Source organism: Thunnus albacares, chromosome 13, assembly GCF_914725855.1.
Source record: "Thunnus albacares chromosome 13, fThuAlb1.1, whole genome shotgun sequence".
NCBI classification, from domain to species: Eukaryota; Metazoa; Chordata; class Actinopteri; order Scombriformes; family Scombridae; genus Thunnus; species Thunnus albacares.
In genome coordinates this window covers 25,749,992-25,774,628 of record NC_058118.1, presented here as the reverse complement: position 1 = coordinate 25,774,628, position 24,637 = coordinate 25,749,992, and the positions used below count along the sequence as shown (strand labels likewise).

General features: G+C 39.8%; 1 protein-coding gene and 2 long non-coding RNA genes across 3 annotated transcripts in view; 1 reads left to right on the top strand and 2 right to left on the bottom strand.

The window, feature by feature from the left end:
• LOC122995097 overlaps positions 1–3,824 on the top strand; it is a 19,539-nt gene extending 15,715 nt beyond the window's left edge. Inside the window, exon 2 of the long non-coding RNA XR_006406721.1 lies at positions 3,189–3,824. This is a non-coding gene — a long non-coding RNA (uncharacterized LOC122995097). The remainder of the gene's footprint in view (positions 1–3,188) is intronic.
• Positions 1–10,473, bottom strand: part of LOC122995098 — a 15,715-nt gene extending 5,242 nt beyond the window's left edge. Inside the window, exons 1-2 of the long non-coding RNA XR_006406722.1 lie at positions 10,463–10,473; positions 9,294–9,297 (exon numbers count right to left, since the gene is read on the bottom strand). This is a non-coding gene — a long non-coding RNA (uncharacterized LOC122995098). The remainder of the gene's footprint in view (positions 1–9,293; positions 9,298–10,462) is intronic.
• On the bottom strand, positions 4,663–24,637 carry LOC122995096 (protein sprouty homolog 3). The gene is made up of 2 exons (XM_044370106.1): positions 23,696–24,637; positions 4,663–7,019 (listed from the first exon to the last, which is right to left on the bottom strand). Exon 2 carries the CDS (start codon positions 6,931–6,933, stop codon positions 6,025–6,027), a length of 909 nt encoding a protein of 302 aa, XP_044226041.1. The 5' UTR covers positions 6,934–7,019; positions 23,696–24,637; the 3' UTR covers positions 4,663–6,024.

The window sequence follows — 24,637 nt, the reverse complement described above, 5'->3', positions numbered from 1 at the left end:
AGCTAGCTATTGATATTCAGTAAATACCTCTAAACTGTCTTCTTTTCTATTTCTATATGTGTGAGAAACAGATGATAAGACATGTGCATGTGGAAGGTGTCATATGTACTACTGTCTGTTAAAACACTAAGGCAGAGGTTCATGAAGATGGTTTTTCAGGTTCATTTTCAGTCCTCCAAGCTCATCCCAGAATGTCACTAAAAGACATGTTTTGACTGTGATCTGACCATGACCCACATTCTGTATTATGTTGAGAAACATGCAATAAACATCAAGTCATACTCAGAACTAAACGGCTTACAGAAAGACGTGGCCAAAACATAAAACTGATTGGGGCATCCCAATTATTTAATGTCTGAAAGTTATTATTGTGTACACTTTTTTAATAAGATGGAGCAATTGTGCATTTTATCATTCAGTCAGTCATGAAGCACACATTTGTTCTGTTTGGAAACTCCTTTTTATTGGATCATCTTTAGCCAGGAGGGTAGCAGCAGCCACACCACACCGAGAGGAACAAATAAACAAAACCAAAAGACAAACAACAACAACGACGACGGTGCTCTTCATCTCCTCTGACCCCTGTAAAATAAATACTTCACTCATCAACACCATCTGCATGATTTTTGTGTGACCGCTATTGTTGCAACCGTTTAAATAAATATCCATGATGCAATATCAGCAATGAAACAGAGAGTGTGAAATGCATATTGTTCCATATATAATATATTCATTTTAGATAGATTTCTATATATATTTGTTCCATATACTCTCCTTAAATTCTTTTACAACATACAAGATGCCAATTTGTACCAAAAGCAATGCTTGCTAAGACACGAGAGGAGAACTGTAGTGGTTATAGTGGCAGCCTGCGTACGAACAGCAACAGACAGGTTCCTGACATGAGCTCCAGTCCTGAGGGAGGAATGTTGGAAAATCTTGAAATTAGAGAGGTTCAATTTTAAAGCCCTGAAAATAATTATTTTTAGTTGTGTTTTCATCTTGCTGAAAAGTTGTATTTGTCAAATGTACGTACAGATATACACAGCATGGTCAGCAGACATGAGGTATGGACACCAGTAATGAGTAAAGAGTGTAGTTTTTAATTATACCAAGAGATAAACAATCCTAAAATGGCTTTGAATAAAGTACTAAACTGCAGTTGTTCTTCATTTCCCTTAAATCTTAAGATACATTATATCTTCCTTACATTAAATGCTACTTTCTGTTGCCAACATCTAGCTGCAAAATAAGAGACACAGATGTGATATATACAGTATAAAGCAACTTAAAACTGTTGAACATTAACTCAGAATTACTAATTTAATATGAGAATCATTGGAAATTGGTCTCCCATGTGCCCCACAATGCACTGCTTGCACCACTCTGTGTGTATCTGTACATGAAGAACATTGCATATTAAAGAGGTTATGATTGGACAGCTGTCACTGTAAATATTTTAAAGCTACCCTGAACACAGATGAAACATAATTAGTTTGAAAATACGCAACAGTTTTCTCAGTAACATCATCCAGCTCAAATAGAAAACAATCCGGGTGCAAATAAATGTTCCTCGAGTCATCTCCACAAGCACCAAGATCTGACTGAAGTCAACCAGCCGACGTAGAGGAGACAGTGTGTGTGTGTGTGTGTGTGTGTGTGTGTGTGTGTGTAGAACCCATCTGAAGCTACTGTATGTCCCCATTAATGCAGGTACATTTGAAAACAAAGTTTACATTTTTGAAAGTTTTCCGTCCACACTATTGTTTTCAAACGCCACAATAGAAAGTCATTTCTGCAATCAGGCAGGTGCAAACACAGCTGGTTTAACTGGTCTGTATGCCGTATGATGGTTTTCTGCAGCTTTTTGAAGCGTTGTTTGTCATTCACAGATTATGCATGCAGGATAGAATGTGCCAGCAAATTATCAAAAACGGCTCCAATGACATTGCAAACATCAGTGTTTTTGAAAAGCCCAGTTTTTCCTCTTGTCAACATTACAACATGAAACTTGCAGATTCACTTGATCTCTTTTTGGTTTAGTGTGGATGAAAACTCCAAACGGGGGGGGGGGGGGGGGGGGGGGGGATTTCAGTTTCATTACCATTAACATTAATGTGGACATAATGTCAACCCAGGTGATTTGCATTAGTGTCAATTACATAGATTATGTTTTTGGTTGCCAATACTCCTAATAATAACAACAACAACAATAATAATAATGTCATAGGTAACACTAAACGTGGAGAAAGTTGCAACATTTAAAAAAAGAAGAAAAAAAAAAAGAAGCCATATTAAATTGAGTGTGTCCTCCACAGTTGCCAACCCGTCTATCAAAGTGAAACCAGTGATGAACACAGAAACATTTAGGGCAACATTCACACATCTACAAATTAAAACTATTCAAACTCTTTTTCACTTTTTCTTTTCAAAACTTTTCACTCTTAACCGTGTCTTAATTCATCAGAACACCCATTTTAAATGTTTCTGAGAGCATTTGGGTCAAAAAAAACAAACACTTATTAATTGCTTACTAACACTAATAACTGTAGATTTATTGTAATGTGAGGAAAAAAGTGAACATTTTAGTAAATCTGCATTAATGCTGTATTACTGATCTGTAACGTAGTTCTATCAACTCACAAAGCCTTCAGGCCTCAGTATGCTTCAAAAGAAATGCTTCGCACAACGTGACGTTTGACCACCTCTGAAGCCAAAACTGGTCATTCTTGTTCCAAATGGCCACACTCAAAGGCGGGACAAAAAGCTTACCGTGCATCCCATTATATCTTTCCAAGAACTTTGTGTCTTTTGCATATCTTTGTTGTCTCATTGCATTGAGACTGGCGATAACTTTTGAACAGTCTCTGGCATTCATAGTGTTGCATGAATGCAAAAATTTAAAAAAAGACCTTTTTTTTAAAGTGAACGTGATTGTTGGATTGTCTGTTTTGAAAAGTTACAAATATTGTGGGACACAACCTCTTGATTCCACCATCAGAACGGGTGTTTCAGGTGCTGTTAGATGGTTTAAGAAGAGCATAGTCTGAAGCATACAGAGGCCTTTATTTTAAATTTTACGTAGCTAATCCATACAGCAAAAAGCTGCACCGCCGTTATCCTTCTTCCTACTGAATGCAACAGCTGAGAAGAATTGTCAGACAAATCCCATTTTTGTTCTCTTTCAGACCCGCAGAAGGAACAAGGAATGATCTAGAAGACAACTTACTTGATCAGCTGCAGAGGTTTTGAAACTCTGTGTCATACAAAAACTCAGCCATAACGGTAATTAACTGATGCGAAAGATTTCTGAAGTCCTTGTTCAAAGTTTCCTGTTAAAGTTGCCCCAAAAGTTCCTGAATTGATCACAAGTGGACAGTAAATAAGTAAATGTTCACTATAATGGAAAACAGCCGTAATAATATCAATCTCATAGAAACAAAATAAAGCAGAATAAAAATAGTTATACAGTTAATAGCCCATATTTACATATAAAAATAGAGCAAAGTAACATTTAACAAATCAGGTCAGTGTGTGTGAGTATATCTGTGCTTTAAATGACGCATCTCGACACACATGCACACACACACAGAAAAGCCCATACGCATCCAAACATGAACACACCCACACCCACGCTTTAAAAACACGTACATGCATACACACAAGCGTACACGTGTTGTTTTTTTTTTAATCAACTTTGAATCCTTTCTTCCTAGAAAAAGCCATGAGCTGCGATTGTTTTACCATTTTGAACTGTAAACCTGACGTGTTGAATAAATTCAGTGGAGGGGATTAAAGTTGTTTCAAACTCAAAAAAAAAAAAATAGAAGTCACATTGCTAAATTTTCCAGAGCATGTATGGTCTCCATTTAACTTAATGGCTGCATCAACATCCTCTCTTTCCTCTTTCCTTCCCTTCATTCAACATCTCTGTTTTCTCTTTATTCCTAACATCCCTCTCTCCTCATAATCTGTCCATCTGACAAACACCACAACTCCACTCTCCTGTCCCTTCTCCTCCCTCCCTCCCTCCCATGCTCCATTCTTCTCCGGCCCATTAAGAGCTATCATGAAGCTAATTGCCTGTTTGATCAACTCTCGATGGACCAAGAACTGGAGGCTTTTAGCCCTCTGAGCGTAAGAGGAGAGACGGATGAGGCAGGAAGGATTCGTATATGGGTGTGTGGGAATAATGCGCCTCACGCATTATTTGATAGTTTATTTTATTCCATTTAAATTTGTTTCTGTTTTTGCCGTCTTATTCCAAAACGGGACGAGAGAGAAAGATTTTTAACATTATTAAGTCATTTTTTTCTCTCTGTGTTTTTTTTCCTGGACAATTTTCATTTTCTGTCCTGTGAACACTTAATGCAGCATCCTGACAAGGGGCATCCAGTACAGTATGGCTCTTAAGTTGCTGAGAAGGGATGAGGTTAACCCTAAAAGACTACTGGGATAATCAAAGTTCATCACGGTTGCCTAACTCAGTTTTTTTCCAGTGACCAACTAGCAGAGAACTGTGCAAAATTATATCTCCAGGGTAATTGGATTGTTTTGATTGGTTGGTGAGGCAATTGCATAGTTTCACCGCTATCAAAATACCCTGACAAGTAGCCAATACATTTTAAAAGCTCCTTATTTAATTTTTTTTCCAGAATGCTGACACAATGAGGCACGTTTCCAGGAACAGCCAACTGATTTTGATTAGATCTTTGTGGCTTAGGAGTCTTCTGGACTACCCCTAACCTCTGAGACATAGGTAGCTGGTTTAATGCTAAAACTCTTGCATTACCTTTTAGATTGAAAAACTAGGACTGACACACCCATCATTTTATTTATTTATTTTCTCCCAATTAACTAGCTTTTGATTTGAGAATAGGAGGAGAAAGGGGTAGAGGAGGAGGAGGAGGAGAGAGGGAGCAGTGAAGGAGGTCGGTCGGAGGAGGGAGATTGGCGACAGACTGACTTCAGGAGGAAACCCGACCAGACCCACAGAGCTCCACTGAAGCAGCACGGCTAAAAATAAGACAAGGGAGGCTTCTTGTGCTGACAAAACAACATACACACAGGCTCTACATACACAGGTTGTTGTACAGTAGGAGGACACACACACACACACACACGTACACACACATACACACACACACGCTGCCTAGTCACAATGGATGCACCCTCCCTCTGGTTAAATAATCCCCCATTCAGCTCTTGGCTGCCAGGGAAAACAATGTCCATCTACCTCACAGTGCTTTTCCTTTACAAATGAGCTTAATAGCATTGAAATTCACTCAGTTCGTACAGTGCATGGTCCCTTTTTTGGTGTCAAACTGTTGTTACAGGTGTGTTACAAAGTGTCTTTGTTCTCACTTTATGCCTGGGTGTTTTACTCAGATTCCCAGTCAGATATCCACCGTGGCACAACGTCGGTTTTTTTCATTCATTCCTTCTTCATTCATTCCTTCCACTTTTGTGGAGCTTTCTGAATGCCGTTGTGGTCTGATTCCTCAATCTCTCACGCTTCCTCCGATTTCCTTTTTCTAGAGGACAGACACTCTGTTGGCATAGATCATATACGTCGCCACAGGCGTCTTTCCTTCCTGATTTGGTCCATCGCCCATCTCTGTGCTCTGTGCGTTCTCTTTGCAGAGGCTGGGTGGGAAGGAGGTTCAACAATAAATAGATTTTAAACGTCCAGATTACACCACAGAAGGCGGAGAAAGGTGATTTCTGTCTTGACGTCTTGCACAACAGCTTCTTTTTCTTCAGTATGAGTTTTTGTTTTTAGGAATTACATTTCCAACATGAACAGGCACAGTAAAGCTTTGGTCCCTCCTGAGCTGGAGAAGAAGTAAATACAAGGTACATTAAGTGAACACTTCATGGTTGGTTGGTTGGCTTGTTGTATGTAGGTAAGGGTCACAATGGCATTGTTGTCACAATGTCAGCTGTGGCACTGTTGATTGGCGACAGCGTTGCTTTGGCGACGGCTAAGGGGAAACTGATTTATCTGGCCCCCATCCAGGCCTGTCATAACGGCTTCTCCAGGGCCTTGCTGCGGAGCGAAGGATGACCAGGGTTGGGGTTGGAGGCAGAGATCTTGCGGCACACAGTGTTGGTGTTGCTGCACCTGCAGCCAGGACGTGTGGCACGGTCATGGGCACACTGGCACAGGGCAAGGCACAGCCTGGCAGGGGGGTAGCAGCAGAGGCAGGGCAGGCAGAGTGCCAATAGCCCCATGGTGCCCCAGCGGGCACAAGCGTGGGCTGGAGCACAGGAGCACGGCCGGTCAGCGCAGTTATCCTCGTCATCCTGGGCGGAACAGTGGTAGAACAGGCCTTTAACACAGCACAAGCAGGTGCCGTACTCCACGGCGCTCTCAGCAGAGCACAGACAGCGCTGTCCACAGGCCCAGCAAGAAGGCAGGCGGCGGGGGGCACAGCACTCTTGGCACTTACAGCGACCACACCGCTCACAGATGAACAGATGAAGGCCCAGCTCAGCCTCATCTTCTGCCAAGCCTTTACTCAGAGAAGCATCAGGCTTGAGTTCTCCTTTAGGTTGAGAACGAACCACCGAACCTAAGCCAGAGTGAGATGGTGTCAGACCTGCCAGTAGCCTCTGGTCTGAGGTGGCACTGGTCCGAGAGATGGAGGAGCTTATGGTACTGGAACGGCTCAGGTGGGACAGGTGTGCATGCTGCTGCTGACTTTGGCTACGGGGCATGGCAGAGTGCAGGGAAGTCTGGGGGTGGTGAGGGTATATTCCATGACCGTCATCATGAGCATAAAAAAATACGGACTGGGATACCGGTTCCGGTACCACGGGCCGCTCCACATAGTCATTGTTGGCCCGGATGGCACGGATCTGGTCGAGTGACAGCACTGGGACCTGCTGGAGGTCCAGCCCGTCCATCCTGAGGGAATGAGCAGGGTCCATCCTGGTGAGCCAGGCCGGGTGGCACCAGGGCTGCAGGCCGGGGCTGGGGCAAGGTGCTCCCAACGCTCACGGCACATCAGATAAACCTGTAAACACATAGAGAGAGAAACACCATGACTGTGGTTTGTAATACTAAATTGAACTTTTGATGATTCCACCCCAGTAGCGCTCCAGACAATGATAATACTCACTTAGCAGACAAGCTTATTACTCAGACAAATACAAAATGCATTCACTTAATAGCAGCTAGCACAACTTAGGCTTTTTGAAACTTTGCCAACCTTGCAGTTATAAGCCTATTAATGTCATTGTAAGGTTAAAGCAGTGAGAAAATTTACCCCAGATTCCCTCAGACACAGTCAAGCTGCAAATCCAGACTATATACTGTATAACCACAATATATAACCATATAGTCTATAAAATGTCATAAAATTGTGGAAAAACTTCCCAGAGCATAAGGCAACATCTTTAAAATTGCTTGTTTTGCCTGACCAGCAGTCCAAAACCCAACTGTATTAACCCAACTATATAAACGGAGAAAAGCAGCAAATTAGTAGTAGCAGAAAAGTAGCAGAAACCCAATGAAGAAATGATAGTCCTTCCCAGTGTTTGATTGACAGAAGAGGTTTGGGAAACGTACCACACAAATGCTGCTTGGTATCTAAGAGGTTTACCACTTAAAATTTTACTTTGCTTCAAACAAGCAAAAAAATCAAATCAAAACAGGGCAAAGGTCACAAAAAGTCAGATATTGTAGCATCCTACCAAATAACAATTATGTATGTCACTATATATTTGTGTTCTTCCATTATAATCATAGGTATAATGATTGTTTGCTGTGGAGAAAGAAAAATCAGAAAATACATTTAGTGAATTAAAATGGAGGGCAAATAGAAAATGAAATATTGATGAAAAGGCAAACAAAAACATTTAATTTTGCCTCAATCACTGGCAGAAAGAGGGACCACATTGTGTACAGCAAACAGTGGCTTACATATTACTCCAAATATTCAAGCAGCATTTGATCAAAGATGGAGTTTGGCAGCACAGCTTCCAAACAACCATCAGCCATGTCATCATGACCGCTGAGGTTCTCCACTGCTCAGGCTAACGCTATTATTAGCCTGCCAGAGCCAGAGAGATACAGTCATGAGGTCCACACTGTAATTTAACATCTGTTGAACACAGCTGCTGCTGCCACAGAGGAAACCCACCTGCAGACAGAGAGGCTGGCACTGAGGCCAAGCAGTTAGAACTGACTGTAGGGTAACAGTGCAGACACAGGTTCAGTTCATGCAACGTGTGTTTGTGCATCGACAGATATGCTTCCTTTTGAATGGCTTAGTTTCTTTAGTTTATCAGTGAAGGTATCATTTCCACTGAGCAAAATGTCAGTAAAAAGATGCCTTATTTTAGAAAAACAGTTGATAAATATAAAAAAAAACATTTTTGGTCTTAGTTTTGGTCTTACCCTGCTTGTAAAAAATAAATAAAAATACATTTTTTTCATAGTAGTATTTTTATATAAACTGTTTTCATAATAATAAAAACATGCATGCAAAACATGCACAACTGCATGGTTACACTACTAGGGGTTAGGAGAATAAATATATCTATGTAAACTGGGTGAACTGATCCTTAAATGGGGATATGTTTTTGGGGCACATTTGCCCATCACATTTAAAGGTGCAGTGTGTAGAATTTAGTGGCATCTAGTGGAACGACTTGGCAGAAATGGAATATAATATTCATAAGTATGTTTTAATTAGTGTATAATCACCTGAAAATAAGAATCATTGTGTTTTTGTTACCTTAAAATGAGCCCTTTATATCTACATAAGGAGCGGGTCCTCTTCCACAGAGCCCACCATGTTGCACCACCATGTTTCTACAGTAGCCCAGAACAGACAAACCAAACACTGGCTCTAGAGAGAGCCTTTTGCGATTTTCATGCGAGTTTCACAGCTACCGTAGGTTCTCCCACACGCTGGGAGGGGACGGGAGGTGTATTCATTCAGTTGCAATCTGCAGCCTCACTGCTAGATGCCACTAATTGCTACACACTGGTCCTTTAATGTGGTGGATTTTGTTTGCTTGTCCCACTTCAGCTGTACCGGCTCCCTAACCTTTGGCCAAATTTGGGGTTTTATGACTTCAGTAAACAAATCCTAAACAATCCTCTGAAATTACTTGAAACTACTGAACTACTACTTTACATCCATGTTTTTCTGCACTTGCTGGTTCAAAGTGAAAGTTGACAAGACATGTTTTTTGCTTTCTTAAAGACTTTATTTGATAAAATGTGACCAACATCTTCCTTCTCCCAAGCTTTTGTTATAAGCAAATTTCCTGTCTGACACCTGTCTGTTGGCTTTGTGTACATTTTTGCTGCCTCCGTACATTCTTTGGCAGCTCTAAGAATATGTTTCATTATGCTGTTACCACTTAAATCACTGCGGAAATGGACCAAACCAAGAGTTAAACCGACCACAAAAAAAGAAGTGTAAAGTGGTTATAGTAGCTTAATAATATCCTCCAAGGTGTTGTGATATATGAAAATGTAGTTTCATTGTAATGTTGGGTAAGACAGCAACTAAACTGTGGCTCAGCTTGACGGTTCAATCCCTGGTTCCTCCTGTACATATGTAAAAGTGTCCTTTAGCAAAACACTGAACCCCCTAGCAGCTCACAATGGTTAGTCCAGTGCCTTGCATGGTAGCTCAGTGCCATTGGAGTGTGTGAATGGCTGGATGAGAGGCAAATTGTAAAGTGGTTTGGATAAAAGTGCTATATAAAAGCAGTCCATTTACCATTTACCATAAATACTTAAAAGGTATTATAAATTTGCTTACAAATGCAGTAAATGCACAAGCAAAACAGGCTAAATTAAATAAAACGTCTGAGTGTAGCTGAATGCATATGCAGCTGATTTGATTCCCTGGTCAAACATCAGATGAGCCCTGAATGAAAAGACAGAACTCAAACAAAAAAAAAACAACTCTGATATTGTGATATCTGCTGCTAGCTTTGGAAGGAAAATGTGTTTCTTTGTGTGTGTGTATGATAAAAACAGTAGAAACCCTCTCCAACCAGCATGCACAAATACTGTACACTCATATATATATATATATATATATATATATATATATATATATATATATATATATATATATATATATATATATATATATATATATATATATATATATATATACACACATACACACATGCACGCTAAGCAGCACACACACAAAGATGCTGCAGTCTTGCCAAGTGGCCAAAGGGAAGAGATGGCTGGCTCGCTCCTCACGTTGGGCTGGTCCTCTCGGAGAGTAATGAGGCCAAATGGAAATGCATTTAAAGCAGCTCAGATCATGAGATTAGATAGAGGAGGAACCGCAGCAAATGACCATCTTTGGGCTGCGTTCACGTGAATCCAGAGTCATTCTAGAAACACTGTTAATGTATCAAAAGTTTCCCGTTCACATCTGTTTTTCTCAGATTGTTTTCTCGCAGTACAGATCTACACTGAGCTGCCAGAACAAAAGAGAAACAGTTAAACGTCTTTTTCCTTGACTTTTCTGTTCAGGAGTATATGGTTGAAGGAAGCAATACAGTGTTGTGACCATTCAGGCGTCCGTGTGCTTCCTCCACAGCGTCTGAAACACCCTCCCTCCCACACCTTTCTAACATGGGTTTTCATGGGTTGGGGGGGGGTGAGGGGTTTGTTGTTTTCGACAAGCCTTCTTGGTCTGTTGTGTGAAGGTGAGAGAGTAGAAAGCATTTGAACTTCTCTCCCGAGCTCTCGTTCTCAATTTTTCATAATTACAGCCAATTTCGACAATATGAATGTCTTAGAGGAAAGACTGTCAGAAAGTGCAGCTCACTATTCCCATATCTGAAGAGTAATTGTGTCTCTGGCTTTTCACCCCGCCTTCGACTGTGGTTTCTTGCAAGTTTGAATTATTATTCTGCAAAGGTATACGTAGACGTCTCTGCAGTCACGGAAGCTCAGAGATGAGCCTATAAAAGAAACAGCTTTGCGAAACACATGTCCATGTTCCAGCCCTTAATCATGTCAAACTTGCACTGATTAATTGAAACAATCGATCAATTATATTATCATTTTCAGTTGTATTATCTATTTTTGTTGTTTGTTGCTACTGATTCATCTTTTTCAGCTAAACATTACTGAGACTGTATCAGTAGAAAATCCAAAGTGGACATCATAGTCCTCATCTGTCCCAGAAGTCTGCCTATATCTGGGACCCCACATCTGCAGCAGCAACCATACAGAGGTTTACTAAACAGTAGGGCTGGATGATATGGTTGAAATCATGATCAGTCATGATTTTCATATAGTTTTTTTCATTATCAATATATTATATATCATAATATGGTCAGGTTTCAGCTACACAACAAATTGATTTTCACCACAGCCAGTACATCAAATTTAAAAAAAAACTCTTTAAACATTAAATTAAGAAATAACTGGACCTAACATAAAACTGGTCAGTAAATTATAAAATGCCCTGTTTATGTGCAGTTATGTAAACAGTTCAGTACAGAAAGTAGAAAAAGACAAGCAGCCTCTGGAAAATGTAGTGCAAAAGCAAGAGAAGAGCAAACAGAAGAGGGGATGGGGGAGGTGGATGAAACCCAAGAATGGCAATCCATCATTGAGAGGGAAGGAAGGAGAGATGATTAGCATGCAAAAACAAAAATAAAACAAAACCAACAAAAAAAACCCTCTTCCTGTCCTCCAGGCTTTCCAAGGAGAGACTTTTGAACAAATTCTGGCTCTTTACCCCTCTAGCCTCTCTGTATCCATCACTCAGTCACTTCCTTCCAGAGGTCCATCCATAAAGTGGCAGATAAGGGGGCCCAGGTTGGTTAGATGAGGATGCATTTTCAAATTAGTCCGAGGAAAGAGGAGAAGTCCTGGTGACTAATCTCATCAGGCAGAGCGGTGGCTGCAGCTTGCTCATACTCTGCCCGCCTATCAGCCCATCTAATTGTTAAAAAGAAGAGGCCTGCCGTCCATTTCCATGACCTCATATTTACTTACTGGTCGAGCCGACCATTGCCAATCCCCAATGTGACACAAATACTGCAAGTTATGTGAAAAAAGTTAGAAAAAGTGTCCTCTTGGGTGGAAAAATATAGCGGAACATCCCTTCAATCTCAACTTCATACAAACTAGTGTTGAAATGATCCAATCAACAGACATTAATAACAGTTGAGTCATTTAAAAATGGTTCCATCTTATCAAATGTTGATCAGAATGGTACAAATGATTCATTGGGTTTTGGACTGTTAGGCAGACAAAACAAGATATGTCCAGTCATCATCATGAGCTCTAGGAACGTGTGCATGAATTGATTAATCAAAGAAAAGAATTGTCAGATTAACTAGTATTGAAAATGATCATTAGTTACAGAAACAAAACAAACATTCACCCAAATGTCGGCTTATTTCATGATGAAATCTTTCCCTGCAAGGATATACAAAGTGGATAAAGGTGTCAATTTATTTTCCAATTTTATTTTTTAAACTGTATTTCTAGCAGACACATGGAGGAAAATGAAAGTCTGTCTCAATGTCTCTGGCGTCTGTGTTAGCGCTTCACCTGATTCGGCTATGCTGATTGGCTACGTCGAGGGTTACAGTTGTTTTGGGTGGTGATGCTCAGTTTGTCTGGATGTCTGTGCTGGAGAGTGTCTGTTATCAATCCCCCAGCAACAACAGCTGGGATGAGAGCTCTGTGTGTGTGTGTGTGTGTGTGTGTGTGTGTGTGTGTGTGTGTGTGTGTGTGTGTGTGTGTGTGTGTGTGTGTTAGAGAATGGTGGAGGGCGGGGCAGGCTGCACCCTCCCCTCTCACATTACAAGTGGAGCTGAGGGGATGTGTGTGTGTGTGTGTGTTTTCTGTGTGTCACGTGTGTGTTAATGTGTATGTGATTGTGTGAGGATTCTGGGTAGCTGACTTCCCAAACATGATTTCCAAGAACACATCTTCCAGTAGAGGAGGCGAGGGGGGCCGGGGAGGAGGCAGACCACAGAGCAGTCATTTACTTTGATATTTTGTCTGATTAAAACATCGCAAACTGCAAAAATCATCAAAAATTGCCGGTGTGTTTTTAGAACTTAATGTGAGTTTGCATGGTGGTGTAGTTTTATACTGTACAAGTCCATATTTATTAAGGTTTTTTATTTTAACCATCCACTTAAAGGATAGGTTCCCAATTTTTCAAGTCTGTCTTAAAACAATAGTCAGATACCCAAATGAACATTGACACAGGTTTTGCTGGCTGTTATCATTACTCCTGTTCATACTGACCATTACAAGATCCCCTCCAAACGAGCTTACAAATAGTGACGGGGGCCAAAATCCACAGTCCTCATTTTGAGAATAAATGTATTTAAATGTAGTTTATCTGATGATAATATGAGTCTTCTGTTATCTGAGTTTGTCAGAGTGGATGTCTTCCACAGTTGGTCTTTTTAGTAAAAATTTCCCTCTTTGTGTCTCACAGACAGTGTTTTCCTGTCCAGCTGCAGTGGAAGGATAATAAAAAAAAGATGGAATTTGGCACTAAAAAGACTGTAACTTTGAAAGATTTTGACTTGATTTGACTAATTTGGACGACTGAAGCCTCATTATCATCCTCTGTGTGGAGGCTGTGGATTGATACTGTATTATAAGGATATCCTAATGGTCGGTATATACAGGAAGAAGGATTACAGCAAGAAAAAACTGTTCACTGATCATTGTTTAAACTATTGTTTAAGAACAGTCTGAACAGTTATGAACCTATCCTTTTAATTGGATTTGGAAACACCCCATGAATGAGGACATATTTTTTTTCCTCATAAAAATCTAAAAAAATAAAAATGACTTTAAGTCAGTTAACATTGTTCCTGATTTACTTTTATAATGTATAGTTTTATAAGAGGATGTTGTAAAAATAGTCCAAATTATATGATAACAATATGATACCCGGGTCTCTGTACTGATACCAATTTTTTTCAATACTGTATATTAAAAGAAATCTCTACAAACCCATTTTTATTTAAAATGAGCCAGAGCAAATACATAAAGGTCCAACATTTTCTCATTCTCATCTGATAAAAAGATTCATTTAACAAGACATAGAATCTGATTAATTGACCATTTAATGCCAACTTGTGATAATAATTCTACAGCCACATTTTACTCAAAAACAATGTACATATGATACCCAAAAATGTTTGTCTTTCTTGGTGTTTCTAAAACCTCCACTGCTGAGTTACACCTGAAAATTGATCATTTTGTTTTGGCCCTTCTTATATTTCCACATCCTTTTTTATATTTGGACCACATGCTCCCCTCATCATTGATGTTCCCACAAATGCAACTGACGCTCAGGGGAAACTTGATGCAGGTTTATGGCTAACACAGAACCAACACGGCCGGCAGCACAATGAGTGTTTTATTTAGTAGATAATCCATCTGGCTCAGAGGAGGAAAGGAAAGAGGATGGGAGAGGCATCCATCCATCCTCTCCATCTCTCTCTCTATCACTCTCTCTCTCTGAAACTGGTACTCAATAACATTATGGGGGAACAATAAAGTAGTATTTATACATATAATGTGATATTTTAGTGAGTGTGAGAGAGTTAGTGTCACAAATACACAATGTCTTTGTTGTACATTTATCTTTTTTTTTTCTATGATGAATTTCCAAAGCATTGCGCGAGTGTAAAATATATAAAACGAATGTGAAGCAAACCAGAGAGAAACAGTCACAGTGAGCTGGTGTTTCAAGAGGCCGTCAGTGGTAACCTGAGGATAGACCTCTGTGCTGGGGGAGTATCAGTGGTGAGCCTCTGCCCTGGGATGGACACACATACATACATACATACTCACACACTCCTGCTCTCATCACTCTTTTCCACAAAAACACACACTGTATACATTCTATCTCTGCTGGCCAATCACCACTTACACTGCCAGGTTTCATCTGAGGCTTCTGGCTGCTGTGTAACTGAATAAAAGTGCATAAAAACATATGTTAAGTTATGTAAGTTAAGAATACACACATATGTTAATACATACATAAGTTAAGCATTCACATATTTCTGAAATATTTGGTTTAATGTGTCGATGTACAATTTTTTTTAAACATACTCTCCACTTTTGGGCTTATTACATTTCTGGGCAGCACTTCCAGAAATCCCTTGTCAATTAAAGTTAAGGACTGAGTTTGAGTTTCTTAAGGTGGAACTCTTTTCTTTCTCTTTTCAGCTATCACTGTTCATGCTAGCTATCAAGTTCTTCTTCTACCTTTCAAATAAACCAGAAACATAAAACACTTCTTTTCATCTAGGTGAGAGACACCAGCTAGTAATAGTTTGAAAAGGCAGAGCTGCAAAGCATCAGCTGTAGAAAATGGCAAAACAAATTTATCTGTGTAAAAATGTTGATTCATCATTCAGACATGAGCTGAAATACTAATATGAGTGCTAATAAACTGCAAAAACACACACACACACAGACATCTATTTGTCACTGGCCTGCCTGTCTGCATCCACTGTAGTGAGTGAGTTCAGTATTTTGCAACATCCATTAGCTAATTGTTGGTCTTCTGGCAATAATGTTTGGCAGCTGACGATCAATGTTCGGATGTGGTCTATGCACAACGCACTGCCAAGGAGAGTTTTTAAAATGGTCCCTTTAAACACTAACTTAACACCCCATGAAAATCTTGTTCCTGCTGAACTCCAGTAACCTTTGCAGTGATGAACAGATGTACTCCAGGACTCTGTGACATCACTGTCGGGTGTGGTTACAGGTGCTTGACACTCTTTTTAAGTAACTGCAGTGCTAAGATGACAAATTGTATGTTGCTGTCCGAGTGATTTTAAAGTTTCTGCAAGGTCATTTTCTTTGCATACAGAAATGAAACCATTTGTGTTCTGAAATCTAGAAATCAGATTTACAGTGAGGTTTGGAAAATGGTCAATAGTGGAAACCATTTCTAATTTGTAGTTAATGAGCTAGAACATGCAAAACCAATGTCTTTCATGAGTCATCTATGATGTCCAAAAAAAGAAGAGAACTTCTGTGTGGGCACCTTCATGGAGCAGTACATACTTTGACCTCTGATTTTCTGTTTTTATGTGTCAAGTCACACATAGTTTGTGCACATTGAGGCAAATCACCCCCCAAAACCCTACTTCTCAAACAGATGATGGCAGATTATGTACCATCTATTTTTCAGACAGTCTTCAGAACTATTGAAGTCTCTCACCTGCGTGGTGAAACAACCCCTATGAGTCCCTCAGTTAGCCCATTTGAACATTTACATGAATGTCAGATATAATTATTTGAGGAAATATATTTGAGTCTTCACAATTGTTTGACAAAAATGATATCCTACTGTTTTGACCTAAAAAAAAAAAAAAAAAAAAGTCAGTTTTTGCTTCATGACCAAGTGGGGTCCCATTCTTAAAGTAGCCTCATCATAAGGATAAACCTGGCAATATTATACATTTTTCTTTTAATCAACAAATCCAATGAAAAGACTCACACCAACAATTAATTGATTATGCTAATTCCTCTATGCTGTAGACCTCCATGTTGTGCAAAAACAATTAAAAACACATCAATGAGCCCCACCATTGCACTGGTTGACTTGTTCCTTCATTATCATGAACACAAACACTGTATTTTATTTTGGCTCAATCCTACTTACAGCATCCTACTGCTGTTAATACTCACAGGAGCACCAAATGTATATAAATCCGCTGCTGAAAATAGTCCCCAACAAATGCATCCTGCTGTTTGAGTAACATTTGCTAAAAACTACAGATTTTTCAATGAAACTATTGTGAGCCAGGGTTTAACTTACAGTATGTTTTCATCTGATTATGACACTGTAAATGCAAACAGAAAAGAAATATATAATATGTGTTGTACTTCACTTTATTTCTTTTTCTTTTTTTTTTATTTAGGCATTTTAAATCTCCCGTACAGGAATGTAGAACTCATTTCATAGACATATTTGCTGCTCAATTAAGAGTTGGTTTGTAGAAAATGTACAAACCAAACTTGAAGACGAAATCTGTGTAGTGGGAACCATTTAGGCTTAAAAACTAATTCAGATGTCAGAAGCAGACAGAAACTTATAAACTGTGCTGGTCTCTTGTCTGCCCGCTGACTCTCTCACTTCCGCTGAGTCTGGACTCGACCTGCTGATGGTCGATGGAGTTTAATGGACAGAGCATCACTGCATCTCTCACCAATGACATCATGGTTTCAGGCTATTTTAAAACTGACTGCAGTGACCCCTCGCCTTGGAATGAGGAGGGGTTGCCCTCTCCTCTCCTTTCCTGTCTTCTCCTCCTCTATCCTCCCCTCCTCTCATTTCTCCCCCTCCCATCCTCTCACCTCCTCTTGTCCCCTTACATCACCTTCACCACCTCCCTTCATTCTTCCCTTTCATCCCCTCCCTGCTGTCCTGTTTTTTTTTTTTTTTTACTCCCCTCACTCTTGTTGCTCTTCTCTCCTTTTTGGCCTCCTTGGTTTCCTTTTCATTCCTCTTGTTCTCACCGAAGAATAAAACACATTCTTTTAGGAGAACATGGGCTCCATATATAATAACATACATACATAATAACACTTTATAAATGACTGTCTCAGTAAATAAATAACCCAACAAGAACCTACAAGCGACACATTTTAGGAAATCTGCTCGTTTTTCAGCAGAGAAGATCAATATTAATTTAATCTCAGTGCATTCAGCGTGCCAGTGAGTTTAACAACTTTGAAAGTGAAAAAAACACACCTTCCAATAACTCCAGACAGGGCCATACCCAGGATTTTAGAAATACTGAGATGATTAGTCTGAGTTACCCCAGCACATCCATAACCCTCCATGAAATGTGTAGCTAGACCCCAAAAAGACTGTATTTTGTCACATTATATTTATTACTTAAACTGTGCAGTCAAAAGTTTGGACACCTTCCCATTCCCTTGAATGAGAAAGTGAAAAAACTATATCGATATTGACTTAAAAGAACATATGAAATGTGTTACTTCCCTATGATTATAAATTGTAACAAGGATCAAACTTAACAACCCAGCCATCAGGACAGGACTTCTGTAACGTTGTGGTTAGTTAAGACATAAGCACAATGCGTAAACCAGCTGCTCTGAAAACCACAATGGTAAAAAAAAAAAAAGATACAACTCTGAAATACACTGAGTTACAGTAGCTGACAAATTAGAGCTTTAAATTTCTAAGCAGTCAACATTACAAGCAATCAGCAGTAAAGAGATAGAAATAAGAGTGAGAAGTACATAAGGACAAAGTTAGACAGGAGAGTCAATAACAGGCTTGTTGTCATTTAATGGGAAGAGTGAAGCAAGGTAGTAGGTCCAGTTTGTGTTTTTGTGTGTTGGTTGGAGAGAGTGAATGAAAATATGGAATAAATGAAATGCAGAGTGAAAATATAGAAATCAATGATATAGCTTCAGTCTACATCCGCAGTATACTTATAATTAGCTTAATTGTTATGTGTATATTGGTATTTTATCATCTGGTTTTATAACTTTATTACTACTAGTCTGTCATGTACTAGTGGAAAAGTAGTCATATCTTTAAGTAAAAGTTAAAATATAGAAGCAGTAGCAGCAATATAAGTGGAACACCTACCCAAACCCCATGTGCATGAATATATTTTTCCTAAAGAGACCCAACCTGAGACCTACAGCGAAAAAACAGGACCCAGCCTGACCCACTTAAGCTGACCATTATTTGGACCCAGCCCAACTCAGGCCTGGGTTGGGTTGGGTCCCATTCATTAGGAACAGAGTGGTCCTGTGAAGACCTCATTCAGTACCACAAAACTGTTACTTTACATAGTTCCACCTTGGCTTTTCTGCTCACATTGGATCTGAAATAAAACAGTGACTTTGAGGTTAAAGTGCTGACTTCTAGCTTTAAAGAGGACATAACATGCACATTTCCAGGTCTGTATTTTCATTCTGGGGCTGTAAAAGTACAGCCCCAGAATGAAAATATAGTATATTTATCTTATACTTGCTCTTCATGCAGCCCCTCAGTTCAGCCTCTGTCTGAAACAAGCCGTTTTAGCTCCTGTCCCCCTCCCAATGAACCCACTCTGTTCTGATTGGTCAGCTTCTGGAAGCTGCTCCTCAGTAGTTTTGGAGGCTACGTAAACATGCAGTAGTAGTTTCATTTCACTTCTTTTTCTATGTATTAAAAATACATACATATAAACTTCAAAAATGCATCCCTACACGTTCAAGCCCAAATCTAATTGCTATAACATTAGCAAATGATCTTAGCAACAAAGGCTTTTGTCCATTTGTTCATTTGTGGGCATGTGCAAATGATCGGTTTAATGGGGAAGTGGTGGTAACTTTCTTAACAAAGTATTGACTGCAGGCTAAAGCCCTGGCTTTTGACTTGAAGGCAGCCTTTTTGTGTGTGTGTGTGTGTGTGTTTTTTTGTTTGTTTTTGTTTTTACATACATTCACCCCAAGTTTTGGAACTTTGACTATGTTTAACACAGACGTCGGACATTATAACTGCATCTATGGCTGCATTTATATAACGCTTTTATCCAATATAAATGACAGGAAATCACAAGAAGCATGATATGTCCCCTTTAAAGGTTGTTTGAGGATGTAAGAATCCTAGTTGTGTATTTTTGATCCACTGTGATAGACAACATGTTTGTTTGTTGCTAATGCCATCAAAAGTGTGACAGGAAGGCACTCTACTAGCAAATTCTAACCAGGGTGTCACTATTGTGCAAAGTCATCACAAAGGGCTTTAACACATGAAATCAATAAAACTCAATTAAGTTGTATAGCTAAATAGAATTATGTCCTGTGTTGTATATAAGCATATTTAAATCAGCAGATTCATAAGGTCAAAACATTTAACTACAGTGTTGCCAGCTTTTCTGAGTGCATGGCATGACTGTATGTGTGTATGTGTGAGGCCCGTCAGGCACTAAGACCCAGGGGCCTTCCTCGTGATGCCCTCCGGGAGCACAGCAGGATTGAATGACAATAAACTGGATGAGATACCGGATGTGCCGAATCTGACCCCAACGGAAAGACTGAAATAGACACTGCAGACCAGCAAGTCCAGGCAAGGGGGAGAGGGGGGGAGAACAAGTGGGGAAGGAGGACGAGAGGAAGGGAAGAGACAGTGAATGAGTGGGGGATCGTGATGCCAACAAGGATAAAAAAAAAAAAATGAAAGTGGTGGAACCAGAGGTGGAGGAACAGGGATAAAAATGGAAAAAGTCAAAACAAGCTACAGAAGAGGAGAGCATGGGAGAGAGCTGGAGAGGAAGTTGTAGTTTTAGGAAGTTATTTGAAGACATGTTCACTGAAATTGAAGAACACCAGATTTCATGTAACAATCTACTCAGCCCATCAGCCTAAATAGAAAACAATGATATAAGATATAAGATAATAGGTTTGTCATGTTTGCCTGAAATCAATCCTGGTTTTGGTATAAGCATTCGTGGAGAATTATCTCTGCTCAAAGCAAAGGACTAATGAAAACTTCACTCTCTAAACTCTCAGAGTACTATTTTCAGAGGATTTTATTAATATTGTTTTCAGTGGAAGATTTTACTATCACAAGCTCTCTGTGCTGTGGTTCAATGAATTGTAATTGCTTCCACTTATTTTAGTTAAAAATAGTCTAAATTTTGTCTTTAGCGTTTTTCCTCCCTGCTAAGAAATAACAACTCACTCACCAGATGTGTTTGAATATTCACTGCCAATGTTTTTTTTTCTATATCTGCACACGGAGACTACAACAACTACAGTATGGTTAGTAAATAGTTAAGGTTAGGCAAGTAAGACACTTGATTAGATTTAGGCAAAGAAGGATTAAAATAACTGCTTAGTTGGGCTCCCCGTGGCTTTGGGTTTAAGATGCCGACCACGTTGTCCCCGGCTCCTTTCTTGTCATCTCTCTGCTGTTGCTACCTAATAAAGGCATAAAATGGGATTGATCGTGGTTAGAAACCAATGTTGACTGTCGGGAGCAAACGGGAAGCGAGTGATCTCCCGACTTCCGACGTTTTGTTAACCCAACCAACCATCCCAACCTACTCTCTTTCCAAGTTTTGGCGGCTATATAACAGCATCACCGCACTATTTCTTCCCTTTCTCCCAAAAGACAAGAGTTATAATTCCTACGGCCATTGAAGGTCAAAACAAAACAAGTTTTGGGCAGTTGCTGAAATGACTGATGCTGTCTTTTTTTCTTGGGAGGACAGTCTCAGAAATAACTACGGGGGAAACACTGGAAGAGATGGCATAATAGCTACAGTAAACCTGTCAGCTTGGCACTGTTTTAGGAGTTAAATAGAGGCATTTGGCTTGATCTTACTTGTGTACTTATTTACATACAGTTGTCATCTCTCTATTGCTTGTACGTAAAGTCACAAGAAAGTTGGTTCTTGGAAAGAGTTTTGACTGTTAAAAACTTACTCCATGTGCAAAGAAATCATTGTATGAATTGAGAATCTGAGTTTATAAAGCCTTTTTTTTTTAATGCTTTATAACAGTTGCCAAAGACTTTTCTGTCAATCAACTGATCAGTCCACTAATGAATTCAGCACTAGTTGAGACTAATCCACTATGGGAAAACAATGAATGTAAATTTTACTCGAAAACAGAAGTAGGGTTTTACTGTTCACTTCAATGCAGTGATTGTTTTCTTGTGACATCTAGTGACTTTCGGAGGAACTACACCTTATAACATTTGCACAATCACTGCCTTCTTGTTGCCAAGTATTCATTCATTAATGCACTTCCCAGAGATCACCTGTGACTCAAACAGTGAGGGCAAAACTATGGCGTCATCTTTCTTAGAATTTCTGCTGATTTTAACATTTTGAGTGTCTGTAGATGGTGCTTTGTCTTTTTTTTTAGCCATGGTGGCTGTTCTAATCATCCTGTTAATTACTCAGTTCATTTTTTATTTATTTCAAACTGTCGGAAAATACAAAAATGTAATTTCTATGTAGCAGAAGATAACGAGAAGACAGTGAGTTCTTTGAAGAAGAAATGTTAAAGCTTTTGTGAACTGTATACTGTTATTTTCAGTCAGATAGAAAGTAGCTAAACTATGTGTTTACTCTACTGTGTTTTTATACTTTAAAGAAGACTTGCTTTCTTTTTCTTCTAAATTCAGTCGGGAATTCACGCTATTTTTACAAAGTATTTTTACTGTGAATCTTTTCTCTGTTTCTACAAGGTTGTGGTTCTATAGTGCATTAGAGTCAGTGCATTAGCTCTTCTGCTATGGCATAAAAACCTTCCATCCCCATTCGCACCCTCCCCCTCTCTCTCTCTCTCTCTCTCCATCCATCTAACCATCCATCCATTTCATCATTCGTTCATCTATCCGCCATATTCCTCCACTCCACACATACTGTCCCCTCCCTTCCATCCATCCATCCATCCATCCATCCATCCCCTGGTCAATCCCTCTGCCTGATGCTACCGCGCCTCTCATCCCATTCACTTTCTCTCTCTCTCCCTCCCTCCCCATCAGTCCGCCCCATCATTTGCTCATCCACCCGCCCCTCCAGTCCCACCCCAGCGGAGATGGGTATTGACATTCTGCATCCGACCTTGAGGACAATCAATCCCAACCCCACATGTCCCCATCACAGTTACACACACACACACACACACAAACTGCTAAAACACACTGAGGCTAATGTTAATATGCAGCCTAACAATCAGTTAATATGACTATTTCCCTCTGTTCCATTTGTGATTCATTAATATACTCTGAAGTCACGTAAGAGTTTAAAAGTTACTTCAAAAGTTGGTAAGAAAAACACAAATTGCATGTTACTAAGGAGACTAATAAATTGTCACATAACTAATTCACTCCCACCAGGGAGGTGACAGTTTGCACACATCACTCATCCACAGGCCCAAGCATACAACAAAACATTAAACTGTAGTAAATACTGACCAACAATGATGAGAAGTAGATGTGAAGTACACATATATGATGTTAAAGCCGAGATGGATTGATGGATTTTTAAAAATCATCACAGTATGAAACTTTTTTTTCCCAACCCAACAGCTAAGACAGGAGATGGAAAACAGGGCAGGAACAGAAATGTATCCGAGTAAGATTTGATCTATTTGAACAAATCAGCAGCTGCATAATTGACCACCGATCAAAAAGTGGAAAGAAAAAGGGAATTTGACTACCAGATATTTAGGAGATACCTTCTTTTCTCCTCTTCATCTCGTGCCTCTGGCTGCAGAGGATTTGGAAAGTGACAGTTTTCACCTGGAGTTACCTGCTCGCTCTGTTTGATAAATAAACCTCACGCTCTGTGCACTTTTCTGTTTCGTGTTCAAGATCTTGTACTTGATCTCATAAGAAATTTTGGCTAATTCATAAGAAGGTAAATGGCTTGTTTAAGTGGATTGTTTAAGCCCCTTAAAAACGGTAAAAAGTAAAACTGACAAAAACAATACGGTATAGTGAGACTCTCTACAATCGCTGCCTTGATATCAAGTTAAAAACTTGAAATAAAATCCTATCCCAAGATGCAACGGCTGTTTGCAAAGCGACACAAACCCCTTATGAATAATTCTTTACATCATCAAATGGAACTTTTTCATTCCAAGGTCACACAAATCATCAATAGTTCATTAGCAGATCGGATGGCGGCAGGATGAATTTATGCTTACCTCTGATTGGTGGGAGATCCATTCTGAGGTGGCGTGCTGGGGTGTCCTGGGTGTCCGTGGGTGCGTGTGTGTGAAAAATCTCTACAATCTTCCTATAATATCCTTTTTAATGACTTACAGTATGTTTGTGGAAACCAGTGGTGAATTTATCTTGACTTAATTTACTTGTACTTTACTTCATGCAGTACGTTTCTGATGTCTTTATCTTACTTTTTGGTGCTGCAGGATGTTATTTTGCTAAAATGCATATATGATATCCCTCTCTACCGTAATTCTATAACATTGCTGTAGCCCTGTTGTTTTAAGGATGTGTGATTGTAGGGTGATAGATGGCTGGGAGGATGCTCTCTCTCAGTGTGATGCGCCCTCCTCCTCCTCCTCCTCCTCCTACTCTTGCTCTTGCTCCTGCTCTTCCCGGAGATCTTGCAGGAGCGCTCTGATACTGGTGCGTCCTCCTGAGGTCACCTCCTCCTCCTTCTCTCCCAAAAAAAAACCAACCGGTCCCTTTTACGCACGGCGCATCGAAGCGCTCCAGACTCTCTGACCAAGTTTTGAAGACATTCAAGTTGCCGAAGATGCTCGTGATATAAGGCTCCTGTCAGAAAACAGGCAGAGTTTTCACGTTTGATTCTTATATCTGCAGTTTTCAGAGAGAAAAGTGTCCGTGGTTGCAGGAGGAGAAGTGGTGGATTAATCTCCACGCTGAGTAGAAGGAGCGATGTGAAATACTTGCAGCGGTGCAGTATTTGTAGGGGTTTAAAAGGAAATGATGATGAAAAAGAAATCAGCAGCTGGAGGTTGAACTGAGAGGCTTCCACAGTCAGAGATTGAATGCAGAACTTTAAAAAAAAAAAAAAAAAAGCTTCCTTTCTGTCCTCTCAAAGAAATGTCTTCCCGTCCTGCTGTAGTTTCCTCTCCTCTCCCCGAGAGATGAATGACTGA

Bases quoted from the DNA above. Each gene is read 5' to 3' on its own strand.
- LOC122995096 (XM_044370106.1), bottom strand. From the start codon at position 6,933: ATGGACCCTGCTCATTCCCTCAGGATGGACGGGCTGGACCTCCAGCAG.